Here is a 25,465-nt window from a genome sequence, read left to right as displayed (position 1 = left end):
TGTTGCAATGATTTACTGTACATAAGTAACTCTGCCTGTACTGGTGTGTTAGTGTTTCTTTTGGTGAATTACTGTACAGTACTGTGGATTTTTGTGCACAGTGGTAAAGGCAGTGCCAGTGTAGGCCCCAGTGCTATGGTTGGTGCAGGTATGGGCCTCAGTGCTAAGGTTGGTGCAGGTATGGGCCGGATTCCCCTCCCCCTAACCTGTTCCTGTCTGACTCAGAGGCTGACCACTAGTGCCTGTAAGCACAAGCTGTTCCCCCAGCCTCGGGGGGGAATGACTTGAACCAACACAGGAAGGAATGAACGTGGGTTGTCATTTATGGTTCAGTCTTGGTTAGGTGACTGGGAAGTTGAGTTGACGTAACCCCCCCTTTTATAATGTATTTCAGTCTCCCGATTTACAATAAAATTGGTATACGATAAGGTAGGACCTGACATAACCCCATCGTAAAACGAGTAGTGGCTCTACTGGGGACAAATACTAAAATTAATGAAAGATCATGATAGCAAAATAAAAAGACGCATTACAATTGGATGGAAAGCTTTCGGTAAACATAGAGACTTGAAAAGTAGCTTGCCAGTTTGTATGAAACGAAAAGTATGTAATGAGTGTATAATTCCAGCTATGACATATGGTTGTGAGACCTGGAAACTGACAAAATCAAAGGAAAATAAATTAATCCGTTTTCAGAGAGCAATGGAAAGGTCAGTGTTGGGAATATCTGTAAGAGACAGGAAAAGATCAACTTGGGTGAGAGAGCAGACTGAAGTCAGAGATGTTATAGAAGTTATAAAAGAACAGAAATGGAGGTGGGCAGGCCATGTAGCAAGAATAAGGGATAACTGATGGAGCAAGAGGCTGACTGACTGGACACCAAGAGATTGTAAGCGTAGCAGAAAAAGGCCAGACAGGAGATAGAGAGATGAGATAAAGTTGCAGGGAAAATGTGGCATAGACTGGCTTAGTCAAGGAATTCGTGGAAAAGGTTGGGGGAGGCCTTTGTTAACCCCTAAAATGCCAGGCATCGTGTTTGCGACGCTCGCTGAAAAGGACATAATGGCGGAGCGTCGCGTTTGCGATTCGAGTTAATTTTGAATAAACGCGGGCAAGGATGTTCCAGCTGGTATTGTCTATCAGTACCACCACCCTTTAGCTACAATTAGCATACTTTACCTCTGTACTACTGACCTCCGTTGTTGCCAAGTATCGCGTTTTTCCCCCCTCCCTCCCACCATGGCCCGGCCAGCCTGGCTGTGATACATGGCAGCGCTCTGAGTGCTCAGAACTGTAAGTCTGTGCTCTCCTCTCACAAGCAGTTTATGCTAATAGGAAACGCTTGTTTCCCCAGTTGTAACACTAGCTTTTTTTCACACAGTTTGCCCCTGTTTAGCGTCAGTTTACCGCAGGCTTTCAAAGTGACATTATGGCGAGTTCTAGCTCTTCCCAGTCAGTGCGAGCGGCCGACAGGAACGAGAATAAAGTGACGGGCATAAGGCAGAATAAAAAGCGCGCTGCGGTGATCTTTTGGGAAGTAATATGATTGAAAATAATGTAGTATACGTGTTTTTAGCTGCACAGAGGTCTCCACAAGTCCTACGGTACTCAACGAAGGCTCAACAAACATCCCAGGAGAAAGCTGAAGGTATGTGCCATATGCATATGTAATTTTAATATTCTAGGACTAATAACTGATTTTTGGCAAATATTTTTAGAGAGTATGTCAGAGCTCAAATGTGCCCGCGAGACACGCAAGTCAGGCGAAAACAACCCCGCGGTTTAGGGGTTAAAAGTCAACCAAAGTTTACTTCTGTTGACTTGTTACGTCATAATGTTGACTTGGGCGCCGTTTTCTTGTCCAGGCGAGGACAAAATCCGACATTGTGACGTCATCAAATCCCAACCGGGACCCTTCAGGTTGACTGCCACAATAATAGTTGGGAGCAGTGTTGTCCCCTTCCAACCTGCTGCTGTTGGATCGCAAACGTTTACACCGCTCAGCTGATTCTCAGTACTTCACCACATTCTTCCCGCTTTTCCTCATATTTAACCATGGGTAAGTAAATAAGAATTATATGGTGGTTATTATTTAGTTAAATGTGCAGATTTCTTCACAAAATTAAAGTACTTAAATATATGTGGTGAAGGCAGACAAGTTCGAAGATTTACAAGCTCAACATTTCGATAATAGTGTCAGCTTGTGAATGTAGTGTGGCTGGTGTTACGATGACAAAAACGTTTGTAATGTCATTACATATACTGAGTAGTAAATACTGAGTCATGCAGTTGCTTCTGTGCTTTCCATATACAGGTAGACATTGTTTATTAACCCTTTAAGTCCGGGTCGGGTCTTAAGACGGGTTCTCTTGATGGATTCCGGGTCGGGACTTTTGAGTAAAAGAGCCTCAGGCAACGGGTGGCATCGTTTGATACCCCCAACCTTCCACGTTGCACTCAGAGGGGTCTGGGCTCTGACGTCATATGTAAACAAACCTGCTGGTACAAATGTACCGGGTTTTAGGGTGGATTTTTTTTTTATTCGCATTTTATGCTCAAATAATTACCTAAAAATGACTCATAAACCATAAGATAATTTTCTACAAACAAATATATGCCTAAAATCCTTCAAAAATATGCTGTAATAACAGTACATGTGACCGCTTTGTGTTTCACGTCTGCAACGCGAGGTTAGGCAGCGCGATTGTGCGTAGCGTGGAGTTAGAGGGAAGTCTTCACTTTTCGCCCTCAGCACAGTATTCAGATGAGATGGCAGAACCGGACAGCAATTTGCAGAACTCTGAAGTGACTAGTAGACTTGATGAAGAGAGGCAAGTGCATGACATCACCGATTTTGAAGGATTTTCCGACAGTGATACACAAACTCCGTCAACCTCAGGGGTATCAGTGAGTAGTGCTGGCGTGAAACGTAAGTTATCGCCAGGTTTGGAGTACGATAGTGATGACCAGGAGAGTGGTAGTGACAGTGAGGGGATGGCACAGGAGAGTGGTAGTGACAGTGAGGGGATGGCAGACAGTGACAGTGATGGATTTATTCCCGTGAGTGACGAGAGTGATGATGATTCAGACCTAAGTGATGATGATCCCAGGGTGTGTGACCCTCCCCGTAGGCCTGGTGGTATTGGTAGTGCTGGTGGATCTGGGTTTATCTGGGCAAATGGTGATAGATTGATTGCATATTGCGTTATATTTGATGCAACTCACAGTGGAGTGACTAGGGCTGTTGTAGTAGACTATAACATTTCTGAAATGGAGTATTTTCTCCTGTTTTTGATGGTGAAATTCTTGATTATTTGGTACAAGAAATAAGTTTTTCTAATAAGAAAAGAATGTTCTGTTCAAACTATAAGAAGAAGAAAAGTTTTGTTGAATGAGAGGAAATAAGTTCTGTTATAATTACTGGTAGCATAAGTAAAGTTCAGAAGTTGAAATTACAATTTTTTGAATATGGAAACAAGTTCTGTTTTGAAAATAATTGTACACAGAAGCAAGAAATAAGTTTTTCTAATAAGGAAAGAATGTTCTGTTCAAGCTATAAGTGAAAACACCAGATAGAAAAAAGTTGTTTGTTTACTTTCTGCGGCATCCTCATGGATTACCCATACTGCATTCATCAGCTTCATCAGCTGTAATTTCAGTAATGGGTAGGTAAAATATATTTATTTTATTATTTTTATTGATATTTCATCATTATCCATCATCCCAAACACATAAATCATAAAAATATGACATGTCAAATTTCCCGAAACTTTTGCCTCCCGGGGCATGTCTGCGGATTCTGAATTGCCTCACAGAGGGGTTAATTATGTCGCCATATTTGTCACTGTCGGTGAGCGAGTGGGAGTAGGGAGAGTGATCATCTGATCACTTGCCGAAGATCAACCCAGCTGAGTTGGTCAGTCAATCAGAATATTTGACTTATTTCTCACGAAATCACGTCTCTAATATCGTATGTGACGTGCTCTCAGGGCCAGACTCCAGCTAAAACAAGCAAAGATAATATTTTTGATGGGAATCAAAATGCTAGAAGTGAAGGAAAATTATAAGAAAAAGTATGAGCCTAACCTAATATCATATGTGACATGCTGTCAGGGCCAGACTCCAACCAAAACAAGCAAAGATAATATTTTTTATGCGAACCAAAATGCTAGAAGTGAAGGAAAATTATAAGAAATAGTATGAACCCAACTTAATATCGTATGTGACATGTTGTCAGGGCCAGACTCCAACCTAAACGAGCAAAGATAATATTTTTAATGTGAACCAAAATGCTAGAAGTGAAGGAATATTATAAGAAGTATGAGTCTAACCTAAAGATAATATTTTTTATGCGAACCAAAATGCTAGAAGTGAAGGAAAATTATAAGAAATAGTATGAACCCAGCCTAATATCGTATGTGACGTGTTGTCAGGGCCAGACTCCAACCTAAACGAGCAAAGATAATATTTTTAATGTGAACCAAAATGCTAGAAGTGAAGGAAAATTATGAGAAGTATGAGTCTAACCTAATATCATATATGACGTGTCAAGAAGAGAATGAAAATCAACATAATCTTTTCATACAGTATATGAAAGATACAATGTATGGTTCCGAGACAATTCACCGTCCAGTCAATTCGCCCGTAAGGTAATTCCCCGTCAAAACATGGATGATTTCCCATCAGGACACTTCGCACCCTGGACGATTCTCTGTCATTCTATAAATGTACTTATTATTAACTAATCAATACTTTAATAACTCAAAGATATAACAAGAGAAATTAAAGGAAGAGAATCAATAGTAGAAATATTAAAACAAAATGAATTACAGGTGGTAGCAAATACAGTAGGCAAAATACTGAAACGAAGAGAAGTACGGTAATTATGAATATAAGGAGCAACATAGAAATGAACAATAGAGACAGAAAAAAAAAAAAGTCATGTTGTTGAAGGACAAGAGCTCCCGGATGCGAGTAGGCTCCAACAACAGGCCATGTGCAAGGCGATGCTCTGTTGTTGGCGGCCATCTTGTGACTGTCCTTCCAGCAGCCAGCTTTCTACAGCCAAGTGCTGCACTTTCAGCCTGTACCTTCCACATGTGGACATTCATTTCACTGCAATTCAGTTGTATGTATTTTCATTGTATTTTTGTTGCAACTTACCTGTTTCAAGATGGCAAGCAAGAGTAGTTCTTTGGGTAGCAGTGGTAATGGACGAGAGCAGGCTGGCACCTCTAAATCTTCGGAGCCAAAGGAGAAATGGCAATACAGGAAAGGGCAGAAATACACCAAGTGTACACCTGCTGACAGTATGGCAGTACAATGTAGAACTACAGTTGCTTAACCCTTAAACCGCGGGCTTGTTTTGCTTTTTCTTGCGGCTCCCGCGGGCATATTCGTGCTCCGATAGACTCTCTAAAAATATTTGCCAAAAATCAGTTATTAGTCCTAGAATATTAAAATCATATATGCTTATGGCACATACCTTCAGCTTTCTCCTGGGGTGTTTGTTGAGCCTTCGTCAAGTACCATAGGACTTTTGGAGACCTCTGAAGTTGGGTAACAAAGTCTCCACTTTACACTTCTCGACAACCCGTAATATGATTACCACAGCCTGATATTATCACTAGAAACACTATTCTATAATTCTCAAATAGTTTGGAATCCATACTCGAAAAAAAAAAAAAATGAAAGTAATGAAAATTACAAGGGTGTATGACCTTCCCACTTGCGCTAGTTCGCCGTTGGTGTTCTGTCATTTATTATTCATAAAAACACTCACAGTTTATATTTCTATTACTATATAACACTTATATATATCTACAGTCTTTATCCATAAGTTTCCTTCAGTAATAGTAGTTTATTGTCACTGTAGGCATTCAATGTCTTTCAGTAAAATACGTAGCATTCACTTTCTCGTCCTGTATACTGTACTAGCATTGAGAGTGAATGTCACTTTCACCTTCACTATCATAACTCATAGTATTCATACATGCTAGAGTGAAACTTTCACTTTCATTACTCCTAGTGTATATACTCGAATTCTTATAATACTACTCATTTACATTTCTATTTACGTTCTCTATTTTATTTACATTATTTACATTTCTATTTTAATTACACTGTGTTGTGCACTGTTACTTGAAAACTTATAAAACTATTTTCCACTGTTCACGTATATTTACATTCATTGCTTTCACTTGCTGTTTACACATTATTTACAATTCCACTTGCACTGTTTTACTCAATAGAAAGATCTTAGTCACTCTTTATCAATTGTCAGCCCTTTACCTCTTTCCATACGAGGTTTAGTAGGGGGTAAAGGTCACAGGGCCCTTTGCATGGGGCTAAAAAGCGGTGGAAGTTAGCAGGAGCGAATCAGACGTACCTTCACCTTGAAAGACGACAGTGAACTGATAGTGGTGGCCTCCTGCCGCCTGGCTTGGGTGAGTGCAATACTACCAACTTCAGCTTTGTGAGACCTGCTAATATATAGCAATGAAATGATTGGCAGGAAACCAAGACAATACATAATAAATTAGGTAGTTCCAGGTGAATGTAAATATCACTTAGGCTTCTCCCTTCCCTCTTTATATGTATATTTATTACGAAAATAGATTTTACGGCATATTTCAAGGGGAAATAAACAGCAAAAATTAGTGAATGAGTGCACGTGAGGTGTTGTCAGGTGATAATTAGCCAATTCCAGGTGTATGGCACTATCACTTACCTTATTTATTTTTTGTATATATTATTTGGTATAAGAATAGGGCATAGGGCTTATTTCAATGGATGAAATCAGTGGAAAATTCCGGGGAAGATTTACTTAGCGTAGCACGGCCGGTCAGGTGAGAGGATAGGGTAATGGAGGGGGGGTAGGGAGGGGAGTCAAGAACGGGGAGAAATGGCTAAATTGTCAACAATGGATGGGAGTACAGATGAGATTAGGAGTGCAAAAAATCATGATTTTAGGTAGTTACGTTCGTAGGCCCTGGACCCAGACTAAATTTTCCCATAAGAAGTTCAGTTTAAATTTTAATTATTTGAATTTTGCGGTGATTTTTAGGTACATATGTCCATCGAAATTTGAAATTTCACTGTATATATATTTCATTCACAATCCAATCCTACATTGCTCCATGGGGAGCGTAGGAGCCAGGGGCTAGGCAAGTTGCTCCTGACATTTAAGGTGAGAGTAACCAGCCTCACTCATCCCTGAGTGACATTATGTGAGCAATAAACCCCAACCATCCCTTGGATTTAAACCTTCATTGTCTCAATTTGATTGGAGCGCCGTAATTACTCACTAAACCACCAGGCGCCAAAATTTGGTTACAGTAGCAGCTTGATTAACCGGCATCCGATGCATCGGCACATCTGTATAACCGGAACGCAAGTTCGATCAGGCATGGGGTCGAAAATATTCCGGATACCGGTCTTTTTGTGCGTATTGTAGTGTACACTCACGATCGCTAATTTTTGCTCAGGGGTGCCCCCTTCATACCCCCATATACCCAGGGAAGATGGGAGGGGCAGACGAAACGAGCTCAACTTGCCTCTACCCCAGCTCCCAACCCTCCCCCATACCCCAACCCCTCCCAGCCCCCCACTCGTCATTCTTAACTGGCAGTTACATTTCAAGCTAACCTCATACTTTACACTCATAGTCACATTACTAATACACAAATATAAAACACTAGGATATGTAAAAAGTTTATAATATGACTATGAACATGCTGCAGCAAGAAGTTAATGCATTGTAACGTTGACAATAAAACAGACACATTAACAACGGCTATCGCAGGCCTCATGCGTTGGGTGTTTGCATTCGTCCGTGTCTGTGCGTGCGTGTTTGGGTTTGTTTATGTCTGTGTTTTTCAGTGTGTGTGTGTGTGTTTGCAAAGCAGTGCACCCAACACGGGGCCTGAGGTGGCTTTTGTTAAATTTTTTTTTTTTTTTTTTTTTTTTTTTTTTTTTTTACTGTCAACCTCATAATGCATTAATTTCTTGCTGCAACATGTTGATAGTTATATTCTTTTAACATATTGTAGTGTTCTTTGTACTAATAGTGAGGCCAAGAGTGTTAACCATGAAATCAGCTTGAGATGTTACTGCTAGTTAAGAATGACTGGTGGGATGAGGGGTTGGGTGGGGTATGGAGGATGGTCTGGAGCTGGGGTAGTGGCAGGCGGAGCTCGTTTTGTTCCCCCCTCTCCTCTTCCCTGGGTATTCTGAGGTAGGAAGGGGGCACCCCTGGGCAGATATTAGTGAACGTGAGTGTACCTGTACTGTATCTTGTACTGTATCTAATACTGCATTATGTACTTTATGAAATAAAGGCCCAAGTTTGATGCTATTTCATTTGTTTGACCTCCCCCAAAATTCTGAGAGTAACATTTGATTATCCAGAAAATTCCTTATCTGGAATGAAAGAATCCCCATGCATTCCAGTTAATCGAGCTTTTACTGTATAATGTTACCACCCAGCGTACTAACTGGTTTCCTGGTGTACAAGAAACCATTTGGCTCTTCACTCAGTGTAGAGCAACCCACAGGCAGAAGGAAAGGGAAAGAATGAAGGAAAGAAAGACAGAAGAGGGAGTGTAAAGCCACCCGTAGGCAGAAGGACGAGGAAAGAATGAAGGAAAGAAAAACAGAAGAGGGAGTGTAATGCCACCCGTAGGCAGAAGGACGAGGAAAGACTGAATATATATCTATCTATCTATCTATATATATGCGTGTGTGTGTGTGTGTGTGTATATGTATATATACTTCTTAAAGGAATTATGTATATCCAACGTCTCAAGTACAAAATGTCTCACAGGTTGAGTAAAATAATCTGAAAATAGGGGCACTGATATACAGAAATCTTGGGCTAAAGGGTTTAACGCTTTGTTTGATTAGGGGTTTTGCTCTGCTGAGAAAATCATGTAGTTATAGCTATAATATTGGGTCTTACAGGGGTGTGCCTACAATTTTCTAAAGAGGGGGATTTGTGTGTGTGTGTGTATGTGTGTGTGTGTGTGTGTGTGTGTGTGTGTGTGTGTGTGTGTGAAAATTAACCATAGAAAAATTAAAAGTAGAGACAGTAAGTACTTTTGTGTATTACATCTTGAGCCAGACTGCCTGAAGATTGTATTGTTTCATACCATTTATAAAGGCTCCAACACCTTGCATGCATCGGTCTTGGTCATTAATGGTGGTTCTCCATGCTGCTGGATCTCTGGCAGCCTCCCTGTTCAGTCCCGTATCCCTGAAGCCACACTCTGTGACCTCTTCCTGTGGCAGCCTCCCTGTTCAGTCCCTCATTCCTGAAGTCACGCTGTGACCTCGTCTTTGGTCAATTTTTGGTCTGCCTCTTCCATTGTTTATTCACAGCAGTGTTCTGAGTGAATAACTTTTCAGGAAGAAAAATCTATATTTTTTTCATTTCATGAAAAGAGAGTTTTATTAGTATGAGATGGAAAAGGACCTGCAGATTTCCAAGTTATATCTGATCTTTGCCATAGCGAACTAAACAATTTTGAGACCATTTCTAAAGATTTATGTTGCAGTTCTTCAAGGAACAGCTCATGATGTCTGTGTATGTTTTAGTTTATGGTTTAAACATCCTCGAATCCATGTAGCCCAGTGGGTACTTTTTAAGTAGATTTTATAAAGTGGCTTTACAAAGAACTAAACAGAAAAATGTGTTTCGGGTGAATGGATAACTGAAAAGATCCCTGTGTTAATGGCATTAGATTAATAAAAAGAACTCATTAAAATGAATCCAACCCAACCTCAGGTTGATACCATCACACACACACACACACACACACACACACACACACACACACACACACAGATAGATAGAGAGAGCAAGAACATCAACGTAAGATTATAGGCAGAATCTCTAATACTTAGCCAGTGGAGTTTTGTTTGTTATAAACTTGAAGATACACATCCAGGGCATCATCTGGTGGGGGGGGGGGGAATCAGTCTTTGCATAGTGCCATATGTAAGTTTGTGTGGATGTAGTGATTTTTTTTTTAAATACTATAAACCTGAAGATAAACATCTAGGGCATTATCTGGTGGGGGGGGGGAATCTCCCTCCATCTTTGCGCATCATCGTGCATAAGTTTGTGGAGGAGTGGAGTAGTTAGTGGTGATGACATGGCCACTGGAAGGTTAGCACAGCCTAAGCTGTAGCTAGCAATGCTACACTTCCCAGCCTGAGCTGTGGCTTGCAATTTATGGGTTAATTGCAAGAGCTGATGCCAGAAAACACTGTGTTATGATGAAAAATCTTTTTTACTTTGATCTGGTAATTGAGGTGCTCACTAATTAGGGCCGAATATTCCCTTTTAAAGCTTGAGATTCCAAGAGGTTCCTATGCCATTATGGGTAAGTTTTTAGTTGATAACAGACTTGATGAATGTATTACTTGCAGAAAGAATTTCAGCTTTATGTAATGTCGGAGTAAAATTACTAGCTTCTGCTTAGCATGATTGCTGGGTTGGGCCGGGCTGCACATTCCGAACTTAACTGAGAGTAAACCGCCAGCTCACTCGTAATCATGGGGCCAAAGTATATAGAGTCCTGTCATTGAACAAGCTCAGTGAATTAGGCTTTATTATTTTGTGAGCAGGTTATACTGTGTGTGTGAGAGAGAGAAAAAAAGATAGCTTCATAACTAGTGTCGAGAGTAGTTTCATAACTAATGGCAAGCGTATTTACTTTAATGTATGATTTTATGTATTTCAGAATAAACACTTCAATAACCAGAACTTCAATAGACAGCAACAGAATAACCAGTACAATCAGCAACAGAACTATAGCAACAGTGAGTTTTACTAACTGAAGCTTATTTCTGTGTGTACTGTATTTTCATAATTCCTATACTGTTACAACTTTATATTTGATGGTATAAGACAACTGATTAACTGCCCAAGGAGGCTTTTCTTAGTATTAGCCTGAATAGAATTAGTATAGCTTAAAGTTCTTTCATCAATCCCACAGTTCCTACTAAGGACCTGCCTCCTCGCTTTAAGAAGATTTTGAGCCACAGCACCACAGGGGGAACAGGTGGCACTGATGGAGAAGTGTCGTTGCGTCCGGCACCTTCTAGTATGATGCTTAAGCCCAAGACCCCAGGAGTGCTGCCTCAGAGTGCTCTGGGCAACCAACAAAGCAGTGACCACCACCATACAAGTCTACCCCTCGCACCTCAACCTCAGCCTCCCAACCAGAAGCCAGCACCTCCACTTCTTCATAAGGACCCTCCCATCCTTATCAAGCAAGCCTCCACAGACAAAGGACGGGACAAGAAGAAAGATAGGGTATGTTTCATGCTAGACTGAGTTAGAATTATCATTAATCCTTCTTAGATATTGACTCTGAAAATTAGAGGATGTGAGGATAATTAAGTTTGGGGATGTCTAGTAGATAGCAGCTTGAAAGTTGCCAAATATCCCCTTCACTTTGATAATGTATCTTTTTTCTACTTTACCCAGGCCATCATCAGGTGATTGTACTTGAGTTAGGGAGGACCTGTATTAAAATGCAGGAGTTAATGTCTATTATTATGTAACCCTTAGGTTACTATTGACCCTAGGAGGTAGTACCATGAAAGTGAAATATGGCTGCAAGCTTGACAACAAGCCACACAATTATTACTTTTAGGCAGGAAACATTTAGCCCCAAAAGGTCACTTGATATTTTGGAGTGACTACATAGTGTCAGTTTCCAAACTGAAATTTGCATGTTGTTACTGTTCTTATAATCTTATTACACATCACAGATTTCTTTTATCCCTGCAGTTTCCAGCAACTGTTGGAAAGCACTGTATTTTGTGGTATAAAAGACACGCTGTTTTCCCCCAAAAATACAATGAAAAGTTCCTATGCATCTTCATAGATGAATATCATGAGGCTAGACTGGAGTTAGCTCTGGCTTTATTCTGAACAGTCACATATGCAGGTAGTTACCCAATAAACTGCCCATAATTGGTAGAATATGCAATAAAAAACATTTAATTAAACTAAAACTTGACATTGTGAAAAAGAAGATTCACTTGAATGTTTACTTAGATTTAGGAAAAATGTCAAGGACAGTCACAACTCTTGTGTTTATTTAGTGACACTGCTACCACCTGGTGTCTGCTGGTGAATATTACTGGAAGTCCTCAATGCAAACATAGATTTTTAGGATGAACAAGTGCTGAAAACATTTATTGGCCTTTGTTTTTTATGATTTTATATTTTCTTTCCATAAATCATGCTTATACTTTGCATGCAATTAAATGACTTGATAAACCCAGCTGGATCATCTCAGCAGAGAAGGGTAGACTGAAAAAATTTCTGGTATACATATATATGAATGTGTTACAGATTTTAACTTCCATACTAGACTGATGAACAGCATTGAATAGAGGTACTGAGAGGTGAATGTGCATACATAAACCCACCTGGTTCAGGCTCAGTATAATAGCAGAAGGATGAACAGAAATAATTTGTAGTGTTTAAATGTATGACTGTGATGCATGTTTTCACTATTTTAGTTCTTATATTCAGCAATAATGGTATCATTGGCTGATGAATAGCACTGAATGAAGATACTGAAAGGTGAGTGCATTTGCTTGAATAAGCTAATGTGTAGTGGGTGTTGATTAGGAGCCGGATGAAGCAGTGGGAGAAATGCCCAGGAGCTGTAAAGTGATCGTAATGGGCAATATGAGTGGAAGAGTAGGCAGTGGTCCTGAGGATGACAATGGGATGTAATGGAGAGCCAGGAGAAAATGATAATGGGAAGCGACTGAAGGTTATGTGTCAGGAAAGGAGGTTTTGTATTTGTAACTTTTATTTCAAACAGAAAGATGCACATAAATATACATTGTATACAGTAGAGGAAACGGGGATCGTGTTGAAAGGGGCCTGATTGATTATGTGCTCGTAGAGAGGTCGATGCTGGGAATAGTTGCTGATACAAGGGCCGTGAGAGGATGATGTATAGGTTTGTCAGATCATATGAATGTGGTATGCAAGATCAACCTGAGAGGAGTGCGGTAGACCAGGAGAGAGAGTTGCAGTCAAGAAGAAAGAATGAAGTCGAGAAGCTGAGGATCAAAGAAATGACAGATTAATAAAGGACCGAAGTAGGGGAGGAGTTAGAACCAATGAATTGGAATGAAAGGGCTCAGGATAGCCAGTGGAATGCGTATGGGGATTGCTTAGTTAGGAATGGTAAAGCGGTGTGTGGTGTGGCAAGAGTAACAAGAAAGGTACAGCATGGTGGGATTGAAGAGGTTGAGAGAGCAGTGGTGGAAAAGAGGAAGAAGTTGCTGGAGTGATTAGAGGACAGGGGTTCAGTTGAAATAAGAACTGAATATATTGAGGACAAGAAGCACATAAAGAGACTAGTGAAGAGGGAAAAAAAGGAGGTAAATGATGATCTAGGAAGAAAGCTGAATGGAAACTACACTGAAACTAGGAAGTTATTCTGGAAAGAGGTATTGAAATGTAGAAGTGACAGTGGAAAGAAATGTGAAAGTGTGAAGGATGTAAGTGGTAGGTTGTTAAACCACAGGGTTGAAGTAAAGACCAAATGGACAGAAAATTTTGAAAGCCTAATGAATGGGAATAGAGAGAGCAGAGCCGCTGTAAAAATGATTGGTTGTGGAAGTGTGTAGAGAAAGAATGCAGTGATAGGAAACATGACACTCGCAGAAGTGAAGAACACTGTGAAATGGCTGAAAAATGGGAAAGCAGCTGAGGTTGATGAGGTGTATGCAGAGATGATTAAGTATTGTGGAGAGAGAGAGGAATGAAGTGCTTGTTGTAGATATGTAAGAAGGCAGGGATGAGTGAAACTGGGCCAGCAGAGTGGAAAAGGACTTTGATTGTACCCCTGTACAAAAATAAAGGTGAGTGAAGTGTGTGCGAGAATTGTCATGACATTAGTTTGTTGAGTGTGGTAGGGAAGGTATATGGAAAAATTATTTTAGAGAAAGCAAGAGAGATATCAGAAGTCCTGGTGAGTGATGAACAGGGTGACTTTAGGAGTGACAGAGGATGTGTGGATCAGATATTTGCAGTGAGACAGATAGTGGAGAAGGCTTGCGAGAAGGACTAGAAGGTGTTTATGGGATTCATGGATCTGGAAAAAGCATACGACAAAGTAGACAGAGAAGAATTATGGAAAGTTTTGTGCATGTACGGTGTAGATGGTAAGCTGCTAGGTGCCGTCAAGAGATTTTATGATGGTAGTGAAGCATGTGTAAAGGTAAATGAGCATCTAAATGAATGGTTCATGATCGGTGTGGGCGTTTTACAGGTTGTGTGATGTCCTCATGGTTGTTCAATATACAGTGCTCGTCAGAAGTATCTAGCGCCTATGGCAGGGCGCGCAATACTTATGGTCAAAAAAGAGTCACCCGTTTTTGGTACTAAAAATTGAGCCAGATGTTGCCATGACGTCACAGTTGCCTGAGGCCTTACAGCACGCTGGTTGGTTCCCTCCTCAGTTGCCTATGGGCTGCCTGAGAGAGAGGAACTCCGCCGCATCTCCTTCTCTTATTGCGCCATTTTTTACCGCAGTGTTTTGGTTTTCGCCACTTTGTTATGGCACCTACCCGTGAACTATTGAGTGAAATCATATCCCAGATCATTGTTCTAAAGGAGGCTGGCCACCAAACGAAGGAAATTAGTGAATTGGTTGGCGTGGCTCGATCAACAGTGCGTAGGTGGTGTGCCCGTTTTCGAGTGGAAAACAGTGGTGACGTTCCCACAAAGAAACCGCGGTCTGGTAGGCCCAGGAAAACTTCCCCGAGGTCTGTTAATGTTTTAAAACGTGCAGTGGAGTCTAATCCTCGTGTGAGTGCAAGGAAAATAAAGGAGAGCAACCCGGAAGTGTTTGGTGAGGTTTCTGTGCGCACAGTGTCTCAAAGGGTCCATGAACTTGGTTACACAAGTCACAGGCCTATGAAAAAGCCTCATCTCACACGTTACCAGCGATTTCGTAGGCTTGCCTTTGCCAACAAATACCTTAACTGGGGTGAGGAGCAATGGTTGTCAGTGTTGTGGTCTGATGAGGCAATGTTTAGTGTTACCTGTAATCGAGGAGCACGTGTGTACCGGCGCAAAGTTAGTGATCCTCTTGACCCACGTTTCGTGGAAAGCACAGTTAAACACCCTGATTCATTCGTGGTATGGGGTTGTTTTTCTGGTAAAGATTTGGGGAGGCTTGTTGTGCTTTCCAAGAACTGCAGAGTGAATCAGGACGTTTATCTGGAGCTTCTTTGTGATCATTTACCAGAGTCCTTCGAGCTCACAGGTGCACGAGTGTTTCAGCAGGATGGTGCATCTGCTCATAAGGCCAAATCGGTCACCAATTGGCTTTGTGACTACGAGGTATCATTCATGAAAGACTGGCCAGGCAATAGCTCAGACCTCAACCTGATAGAAAACCTCTGGTATCTCGTAAAGAAGAATCTCCAAGGGAAGGACGTGAGCTCTCTGCCTAAGCTGGAAGCCGCCATTCATGACTCCTGGGACAAAATATCCCTCCACAACCTCAGGAACCTCGCCCTTTCACTTCCAAGACGTCTCGGGTCCGTGAAGAAGCGTAAAGGATACCCTACGAAGCACTAAAGGTAAATAAAATGCATTATTTATATGTTTTTTCAATGATGAAAGGTTTGTTTCGTAGGAGGGACGCAGGGCACTTGATACTTCTGACGAGTACTGTATATGCAGTATGGATCGGGTGATGAGAGAAGTAAAAACACTAGTAATGGAGAGGGGGATGGCGTTGATGGATGGAATATCTCAAATTTGTTTTATGCTGATGATGCAGTATTACTTGCAAATACCGGACAGGAACTTGGTAGACTAGTGCAGAGTTTTGCTGATGACCGTGAGTGTCGTGCCTTGAGGGAAAATGTAGAAAAAAGTAAAGTGATGGTGACTGAAAAAGAAGGTGACTCCCAGTGTGATGTTACAGTGAATGGAGAGAGACTGGAATTGGTGAATGTGTTCAGATACCTGGGAACAGTGATAGAGGAAAATGTGCAAAAGAAGTGGAAAGCAGAGTGACATAAGGGAGGAGAGTAGCTGGTGCAATGAAGGCCTTGATGAGAAACAGAGGCTTGAGTGTTGCAGCTGCACACGGCTTCCATGAAGGAATGTTAGTGCCAACTTTAACATATGGGTGTGAGACTATGGTGTGGCATGAAAATGAAAAGTCAAGAATAAGAGCAGTGGAGATGGGACTGCTGAGGAATGTGTGTGGAGTACAGAGAGTGGATAGGATACGAAATACCCTGTAATATGATTCGTGAAATATGTGGAGTGAGGAAGTCTATGGACACCAGAATCGAAGAGAGTGTACTGAGATAGTATGGTCATGTGGAGAGAATGGATAACAATAGAGTGGTGAAAAAGATATAATTGTGCAAATTTGAAGAAGGGAGGAGGCGAGGTAGGCCAAGGAGAAGGTGGAGGGATATGGTGGATGAGTGTTTGAGGAAGAGTGGTTTGGAAGTTGGTGAGGCTAAGGGGACCGACAAAAGATCTAGCTGGCTGAATGACTGTTGTGAGGAGAAGCACATGATCAGGGATTTGGCACCTCTTTTTAACATAACAGCGTCCGGATTGACTCTATCGGCTATGTTTATGTGAAGCTACAGAACGTGGTGAATATTTCTGGCATATCATACAGAACCAGGATTCCGGGGGCTTGAGTGGTGAGTGAATGGAAGCATGGCCAATTGGATTGGGCAAACTTGGGCTGTCTGGATGTTGCTACTTCTCACGCTGCCCTAGGGTGTGAATGGAGGTCCAGAATAATTGGGGTGCATCTTACTCAGTTCAGCATCTTGCAAATAAATACAATAATTACAGTAGCTGATTTTGGCACTTTGTTTAGCATTCAGACCATACAAAACATAGGCTGTACCATAGTCATCCCTAGTATGAGAATCCCTTGGCAGGAAGTGTGGCACATTCTGTATGTAGTCAGGATCTTGTTATACTGTACGTGTATTTGGTATACGATGAACAATGAACTTAAATTATACTCAGCTTTGCGACAGCGATGTCGAAATTCGCTTATATTGTACACCCTCGATATAGCGAACTAATTGTTACCACGCCCATGACATTAAAGCCAAACTGCATGCTTTTCAATAATTTCCCAGACGTCATGGCCTTTACAGAACAGATAGTTAAATATAGAGCATCGTTTGGCCATACAGTCATACAGAATAACATACAGGTAGGTCCAAATGGCTGTTTTTCTCAGTAAATGCTTTATTATTGGTTCCTCTCATGATGCTTGTCACCCAGAGATTGAGGGGGCATTCTGCGGGCCATGGAGAAGGGCGTGTGTGTGTGTAGGGATGCCACGCTGGCCAGTGTTTCCAGCATATCCATTCATTTACGGAGCAAAAATTTGTCAAATGAACATGATGTTTAGCCAGGTCAAAGTGATCATTAACCCCTTCGTTACCGCATTCCCCCCCCCTCCCCTGCTCAGCTGCCCCCCCTGCCAAACTGAATTTTCCCCAGGTGTGGCTCTTTTGTGCAGTAGTATTTATCTTTACATCTTTTCTATTTGTTTTATAGTATTTATTTTTGTATTGGTAAATAGATATTGACCACGAGATGTATTTATGATATGTTAAAATAATGTACATAACAATATTACATGTCTTACCAATTGATTTAGTAAACATACAGTATCTCTATCTATCTATTGCCAGACGCCTGAATCCCGTTTGGGGTGGCCACAAACAAATCGCCTCCACGTCGCCCTGTCCCCCGCCATTTCACTGCCCTGCTCCCAACTCACACACCCCTCTCCCATATACCTCTCCACCCCATCCCTCCATCTCATCCTCGGCCTCCCCCTCCCTCTTCCCCCCTCCACCTCACTCACATACACTCTCTTCGTCAGTCTTTCACCCTCCATCCTTTTTTTTTTTTTTTTTTTTTCCCTCTCATCTCTCTCTTTCATAACAGTGAAGTATGCTTTACTTGTTTTGAAGGAGAGGGAATGGTTTAAGAGGAAGCAAGGCAAGGATTTAATAACCTCCCTATGAACTAGTTTACCTAAAGATACTGCACAGATTTTATGATACATGGGCAGAGTCAGTGGATGGTAATGAAAGACCTATGTTCTGAATTTCTTATTATGATTGTCTTATTCCCCATTAGGGCCCTGGTCGTGATGAATGGCTTCGCCGAGTGAAAACTGTTTATGAAGACCTCATGAAAGAACAGAATCTAGATGAAGCTGTGGAGAATTACCGTTCTGTCAAACTGCCTGAACGCCTAACCTCAGAGGCTGTCCAGACTGCCATCAATTTCCTGTTGACTCAGGAGGGTATGTATAGTTTTTATAGGTGTGATGAGATTAAGCTTGAAAGGTAGCAGAGATGAATGATAGGTTTAGTAGTGAGGCTGAAAACAGTGATTCCCCACCTGACATTGTAAATACGATGCCATTAAATGAGAACTGCTTTAAGTGAGGATTATGTTCCAGGAGGAAAAAGTATCTCATGAGATTAATAAATCACATTTAAATCACACTTGCGGCTGCTGGTAAGTATCAAAATGTTATGTGGTGTGGCTGAAGGTATGTGTTTGTACTGAAGTTCTTAGGTGATTCAGTGGCATAAGTGATATATTGAGATAAATGCTACCAGTAATGTAAGTTATGTCTTCTCTTCACTCTTCATGGTATATCCTGACTGCTGAGTAATGATGAGATGTGACGGCTTAACCCCTAAGCACTGGGGGACAGTTATATCCAACACGAAATTGGTGGGCCAGGGATACCGGGGGACGGCTATAAATGCAAGTGTTTTTGCGCCATACTTTGACATGGCTGCCACTTGATCTCCTCACCAAAGGGTGGGGATAGCCTCCCAGCACTGGAGGCAAGCATAGCTCATTTGTCTTTGTGACTTTGCCATGTGTAGGACAATGTTTTCTTAAGCCTCTTCAACCCTCTTGTTCGATTCTGTTCCTGCCTCATGGAACCCTTTCCTCATCCAGCCCTACCAAGCCTCTTTTCAAGGATACTAGGAAAGGGCTAAGTGACAGTGCCATAGGATGTGTCTTGGATGGAGCTGTTTTTGGTTTGTCTAGTAATGGAGAGGTTATCTTGTTGAGAGCATTGGCAAAGTCAGGGCCGTGAGCACATGCACGAATATAGCCTGCCTCGCAGCCAAAAATTATATATATTCTTCATGTCCTTACTCATCAATGCAACCACCTACAGACCTGGGGTTGCTTTTATTTGCAAGAAGAAGAGTTGGTGAGTAATATGGTTTTTAATTTGTTTCCCCAACTATCTACTTTCTGAGATGTTAAGGTTTGAAAACAAGCAGTTTGGGGACAGATGCTCATTCAGAGAGGCTGGTGGTGGTGTAAATTGCCTGGTGTCCAGGGGTTAAGGAATCTAGGAGTCCTAAGTGAAAGTCAAAAGAAAGACTTCATATTTAAGTGTTAATTTCACTCAATAATGAGCTCATTTTACATGTCTGGTTTAATGTGTAAAGATTTAACATTCAAACCAGCTAGGTGGATACAAGAAATAAAATATTTGGAAAGCTCCTTTAACCGAAGTAAAAACCAACTTCTCATTAATGATTAGTTCATCATCATTGTTGTTATCAACACCATCACCATCATCATCCTGCCTCCTCTCATACCATAGGTGGGGTCTAAGTATGATTCAGAAAACAAGAAAAATGAACAACATGACTGTGGTTGAAATAATCAACAGCATACCCAATGAAATGGGCCACACACTCATTCACTAACCATTGTAGCTCCCTGAAGTCTGACTCTCATTAGCACATTAAATTTCCTAATTACCCATCAGACAGTAAGTGCAACAACTTATGTTAAAAAAGGGGAATGCCAAATCCCCGTCATACACTTCTCTGTACATACTTCATCCACATCCAGCCAGCCTGAACCCTCATCCCATTTCCTAGCCTCGTCAGCTTCCATACTACTCTTTCTTATGCACTTTTTTACCGTATCTTTCCACTTTCTTCTCCGCCTATACCACGCTTTCTACATTTAAGCTCACTAAACATACCCTTTTTACCTCCCTTTTTGTACCCATTTCCTCCACATGACCTTACTATCCAAGCAGACTTCTTCAGCTTTGTCGTCTACAGACATTTTACTTCACGTCTTTCATGAATCACAGTATATATTATTCTGTCCACTCTGCATGGCCCACACATGCTTTTCAGTAACTCCATTTTCACTGTTCAAACACCAGACTTTTCATTTTTATGCCACACCAGTGTCTTACCCATATGTTGATGTGGGTACTAATGCCTGTATTTTTAAACTTTCCCTTCCCTTTTAGGTGCATGGGAAGGTCATCGTTCACTGAAATGGTATTCTTAAAAAAAAAAAAAAAAAAAAAAAAAAAATCCTTCTCTTTCTGAGCTGCTCGAAGGGTAAGGCCTTTCCTTCGAGCAGCCAAAATTATTGGAACTTGACGGAATCATTTGACCCGTCTCACAAAAAATCCCCTTTTAATTTTTGTGCGTTCTTTTGTACTTCTATCTATCTATCTATCTATTGCCAGACACCATAATCCCTTAAGGGGTGGCCATTTGACTTTGAGTTATTTGTTTTAAGGGGAGGGGCACTAACCCTCCACCAACCCACTTGTTCACACGTAGGGAGCACGTATGGTTTGGTTATATGGTTACCACCCAGCGTTGTAAATGGTTTCTTGGCTTACAGGAAACCATTTGGCTTGTCACTCAATGTAAAGCCACCTGTAAAGGAAAGAAAAGCAAGAAGAAGTGACAGGAAAGATGCGAGAAATAGGAAGAAAGGAGGGGAGGCACAGAAAATGAATGATGAAGGCTAAGGAAGAAGTAGGCAGCACTACGTCAAGTTAATGTATTTAAAATATCGATGAAAGGTAGTGTACAATGTAATTAATATGATTTACAATGCTATACTGATTTTTAAAGTGTTATTTGTGTTTCTTTAAAAGTGTTATCCATGTCAGCTGAGATGTTTAACCAGACGTAAACAGAGTGGACAGCGTACTGCCTCTGATATTCTTCTAGTCTTATGTGATCTGACATTAACAAATCTTACACATTATGGCCAGGGTCACATGAGGATTTTTTTTTAAGAGATTTTGCTCGTTAATTTGCCTGGAAAAGGAAAATCTGCCTTCAAGGTTGCAGGAGTGGTTAGGTTCATGTCTTCCTGCTGGAAACAAACAAGTGAGTGCCGCCATATGATACACTTATGAATAACAACATCAACCCATTGACTGCGGCTGTACCATATAGGATATTCGAGTTCAAATGGCTCTGACTGCCGCTGTATCATATATGATTTCCTGCTTTCCAAAATTCTGCCGTCAGAAATGACAGGAAATAAATCAGCTAGCATTGCATGGCACCCTATAGAATATTGCCATACATAGATTATGCATTTTTTACAAGGAGCAGAGCTCAGCTGAGTTACCTACAAAATGCCGAAAGTAATGGTACGAAATCTTCTTCCGCTGCTAGCAGTAGCCCAAGCAAATATTGGATGAAATCTCTGGATGTCGTGATGATAGTGATCGGTGTTAGATGATGACAGTGATGGTTCAGATGCTGATTTATACCTTATCTGATAGGCACAAGATTGACACTGACGACACAGTGCAACCATAACACATCATTCACCTGGCACCACTGCACAGGAAATATTTATTACTTCACGGACCTTTTCAGGGGTAATTTTTTTGTTTGCTGTATTGTGTTATATACCATTGAACTCAGGATTTTTTTCTCTATCTTCTAATATTTCTTCTAAATAATTAAAAACTGCCGCACACGGAATGTACATGTAAATAAACACTGACGCAGTGAATGGGTTTAAGGTAATATTATTCCTTGAATATAATTAATCAAAATATTGTCTTGAGAAGTGAACACTGCTGTGATGTTGGCCAGATTGGCAGTTCTGGCTGAATACAAACCAACAGTATGGATGTGGTGGTGCCCTCCCACATCTCAGATGTTTTGTTCTTTCATTATGAAGCATGAGATATGCATGTTTTGATGCATCAGTTTATAATCAAAATATTGTCTTAAGTGAACACTGCTGTGATGTTGGCCAGATTGGCAGTTCTGGCTGAATACAAACCAACAGTATGGATGTGGTGGTGCCCTCCCACATATCAGATGTTTTGTTCTTTCATTATCCAGCATGAAATATGCATGTTTTGATGCATCAGTTTATAATCTAATGCTCCACCATACCAGATATCAGCAGGATGGGTTGTTTTAGCTTAACAGGGCTTCCAGCTTGAACGTTTTCCCTTCCCTTCCCTTCCAAGTGAATCTACTTGGATACCAATGGAAATCAAAACTCCTTCGACAGGAAGGGAAAGTTTAGGGAAGGGATTGTTTTTAAGAATACGGCTGTAAAATTCCGTGCCACACTTACACCTCTGTTTCGTACCAAGGCCGTCATAATACCAACCACTTGACTTCCTTGTAGCACTCATACTTCCATTTTTTTTTTTTTACATATTTACCGTATTTCTTTCACTATACTTAGTTACTTAAACTTTCGACTGATTCAGATCTCTCTTCATTTATAAAATATCACGTTAGAAGTCACTTTCTCCCACAGTAACAATCACTCTTCTCTCTACATTTACCTTTAAGGCACGACACTAACAGACATCATCAAAACTCTGTATGTGCCTGTAAAGTTTTTGTTCCTTCTGCCTGCAAAGCTTTTTTTCCTTGTTAGCAAATACCAGAGCATCTGCATCTACATACATCTTATTTGAGATACTCTACCATTAACTGTTCTCAGGTATCATTATCCCCCTCTCCATAGCTTGAGTTTTTAGTTTTTGCATAACAGCCATGAGGACATTTTAGATTTTTTTTCTCTCCATCACATATATTAAATCACTTACATAGGGAAGCACTTAGTCTAACATAAACTTCACTACCATCCTAAAAATGATAATAATCTCGTAGCTGTATTTTCACAGTCAGCTCTTGCCCTCTCCTGTTATGTTTTCTTTCATTTAGAAAGGTCTAACATGCCTGCATGGATCAGCTTCGGTCACCTAATAGTGGCGCTTCATGCTTCTCGATTTCAGGCAACCTTCCTATTCAGTCCCTTTTCTGTGAGGGCATACTCCATGACCATGTCCCAGGTCTTTTTTGGTCTGCCTGTTGCAACCCTACCCCTATGGTTCACACTTCTCACTTTCTGCACCCAGTTGTTGTCTCCCATTCTCTCCACATGCCTAGACCATCTCAATCTGCCCCTCTTCATCACACCACCAACACACTCCAGCCCCATCCTTCCTCTCAGCTTTTCGATCATGAGCTCCCTCCCTCCCTTCCCCCAGGCCTCACATTCAAGGACACAGTGTACATCTACCTAATTGTTGTCACTAGTGTATGTTTGAGCCTTCAAGTATCCTCTTCCTTCTCTGCCCAGGTCTTACTACTCTACAGCATTACACTTTTAACACATGCTGCATACAAAGATCCCTTAGCATGGGGGAAGAGCCCTCTCAGTGTCAGGAGAGGCAACACCTCCCTGAACTTCTTCCAACCACTCCTCACTCTAGCCACAGAGCTAGCTCCAGCCCCACCTTCAGCATATAACATGTCACCCAAGTAACAAAACTCCTCCACACACCGAAGAGACTCACCAGCAAGATCATTCCACTCACACTTGACATTATCCACATGCTTTCCCCCAACACACTGCACACATGAAATTGGCATTATCTTTCAGTTTATACCTCTAATACTGTACATCTCTCTGCACCCACTTCACAAACACTGCATGAGATGGAATCACTTCCCATGCCCTTGTGGCAAACCGCACGTGGCCACTTTCCCTGTTCTCAGACAGTACTGCCACCAGTCCTAGATACCATCACTTTCCATTTATCTGTATATATTCTCAAGCCCTTGTGCCCCATAGCATCTTTCCACTTCCCAAATCTTTGCTTTGCCTACTTTTCATTCACTGCAATCAATACCAAGTCTCCGGCACACAATATCTCCCACGGGAGTCCATTTCTAAAGTCACGTGAGAGGGCTTAAAGCATCATTAGTGGTGCACATAACTGTATGACTATCAGCACCCCATTAATCAGGGCCATATTGATAATCCGATTTCAAGCATTCAGAAGGCAAGAAAACCTGTTTATTAAAAAAAAAAAAAAAAAAAAAAATCATACATTAAAAAAAATTCAGAAGTTCGAACAGCTTAAAAATTTACCAAATTGGAAGAGACATCAAACAAAAAAAAATTAGTACAGTAGAGTTGCGATTTAAGACAAAGAGAAGCAGTGATGTTACTGTAACATGGGCATTTATCTATTAACCCCTCTGTGAGGCAATTGAGAATCCGTAGACATGCCCCGGGAGGCAAAAGTTTCGGGAAATTTGACATGTCATATTTTTATGATCTATGTGTTTGGGATGATGGATAATGATGAAATATCAATAAAAATAATAAAATAAATATATTTTACCTACCCATTACTGAAATTACAGCTGATGAAGCTGATGAATGCTGTATGGGTAATCCATGAGGATGCCGCAGAAGGTAAACAAACAACTTTTTTCTATCTGGTGTTTTCACTTATAGCTTGAACAGAACATTCTTTCCTTATTAGAAAAACTTATTTCTTGCTTCTGTGTACAATTATTTTCAAAACAGAACTTGTTTCCATATTCAAAAAATTGTAATTTCAACTTCTGAACTTTACTTATGCTACCAGTAATTATAACAAAACTTATTTCCTCTCATTCAACAAAACTTTTCTTCTTGTTCTTATAGTTTGAAAAGAACATTCTTTTCTTATTAGAGAAACTTATTTCTTGCTTCTCTGTACAATTATTTTCAAAACAGAACTTGTTTCCATATTCAAAAAACTAATTTCAACTTCTGAACTTTTACCTGTGCTTCCACTAATCAGAACAGAACTTATTTCCTCTCATTTAACAAAACTTTTCTTCTTGCTATCCATTACTTCTGTTTGGCTAGAACTTTGCAAGTGTGTGGTAGTCACGCCAACACTCAAAACATAGTGCGACACCACATTCTTTACACCATGTGCTCACTCGGTTGTTCTTCCGCGGCTTTCTCACAGAATGAAGGCAGACATGACATGATCGCTGTCCAGTCTTTCGGGTATGTGTTGGAGGCAGCTTTTGTAGATAGTGCCTATTGGCGAATCCCGTTGCTACAAGTCTGTCAGCAGCTAGTTCAGAGTGGCGTCCAGGACGGTCTTTGTTCAGTGTTCCATACTTGGTGAGCAGTTGTCTCACCACTTCCAGAACAAAGTGCCTCAGTGACTTCTTCTTCTGGGTTTCTGCCTTGTACATATGGTAGGCATTCAGCACTGACAAATCAACCATATGAAAAAATAACTTCTTGTACCATTTTACGGTA

At 40.9% G+C, this 25,465-nt stretch overlaps 1 protein-coding gene across 1 annotated transcript in view; it reads left to right on the top strand.

Moving 5' to 3' along the window:
- The window catches only part of NAT1 (N-acetyltransferase 1), a 221,574-nt gene that overhangs the window by 92,616 nt on the left and 103,493 nt on the right, over positions 1 to 25,465 (top strand). Inside the window, exons 10-12 of the mRNA XM_080267270.1 lie at positions 10,746 to 10,824; positions 11,001 to 11,320; positions 18,194 to 18,362. Coding sequence (XP_080123396.1) covers positions 10,746 to 10,824; positions 11,001 to 11,320; positions 18,194 to 18,362 — 568 coding nt within the window. The remainder of the gene's footprint in view (positions 1 to 10,745; positions 10,825 to 11,000; positions 11,321 to 18,193; positions 18,363 to 25,465) is intronic.

The sequence above is a fragment of the Coenobita brevimanus genome, chromosome 23 (genome assembly GCF_032717465.1).
Source record: "Coenobita brevimanus isolate Jiangsu-jjx chromosome 23, ASM3271746v2, whole genome shotgun sequence".
In the NCBI taxonomy this organism is placed as follows: domain Eukaryota; kingdom Metazoa; phylum Arthropoda; class Malacostraca; order Decapoda; family Coenobitidae; genus Coenobita; species Coenobita brevimanus.
The sequence above is the reverse complement of the archived record's forward strand: the minus strand, read 5'-3'. Positions and strand labels throughout refer to the sequence as shown.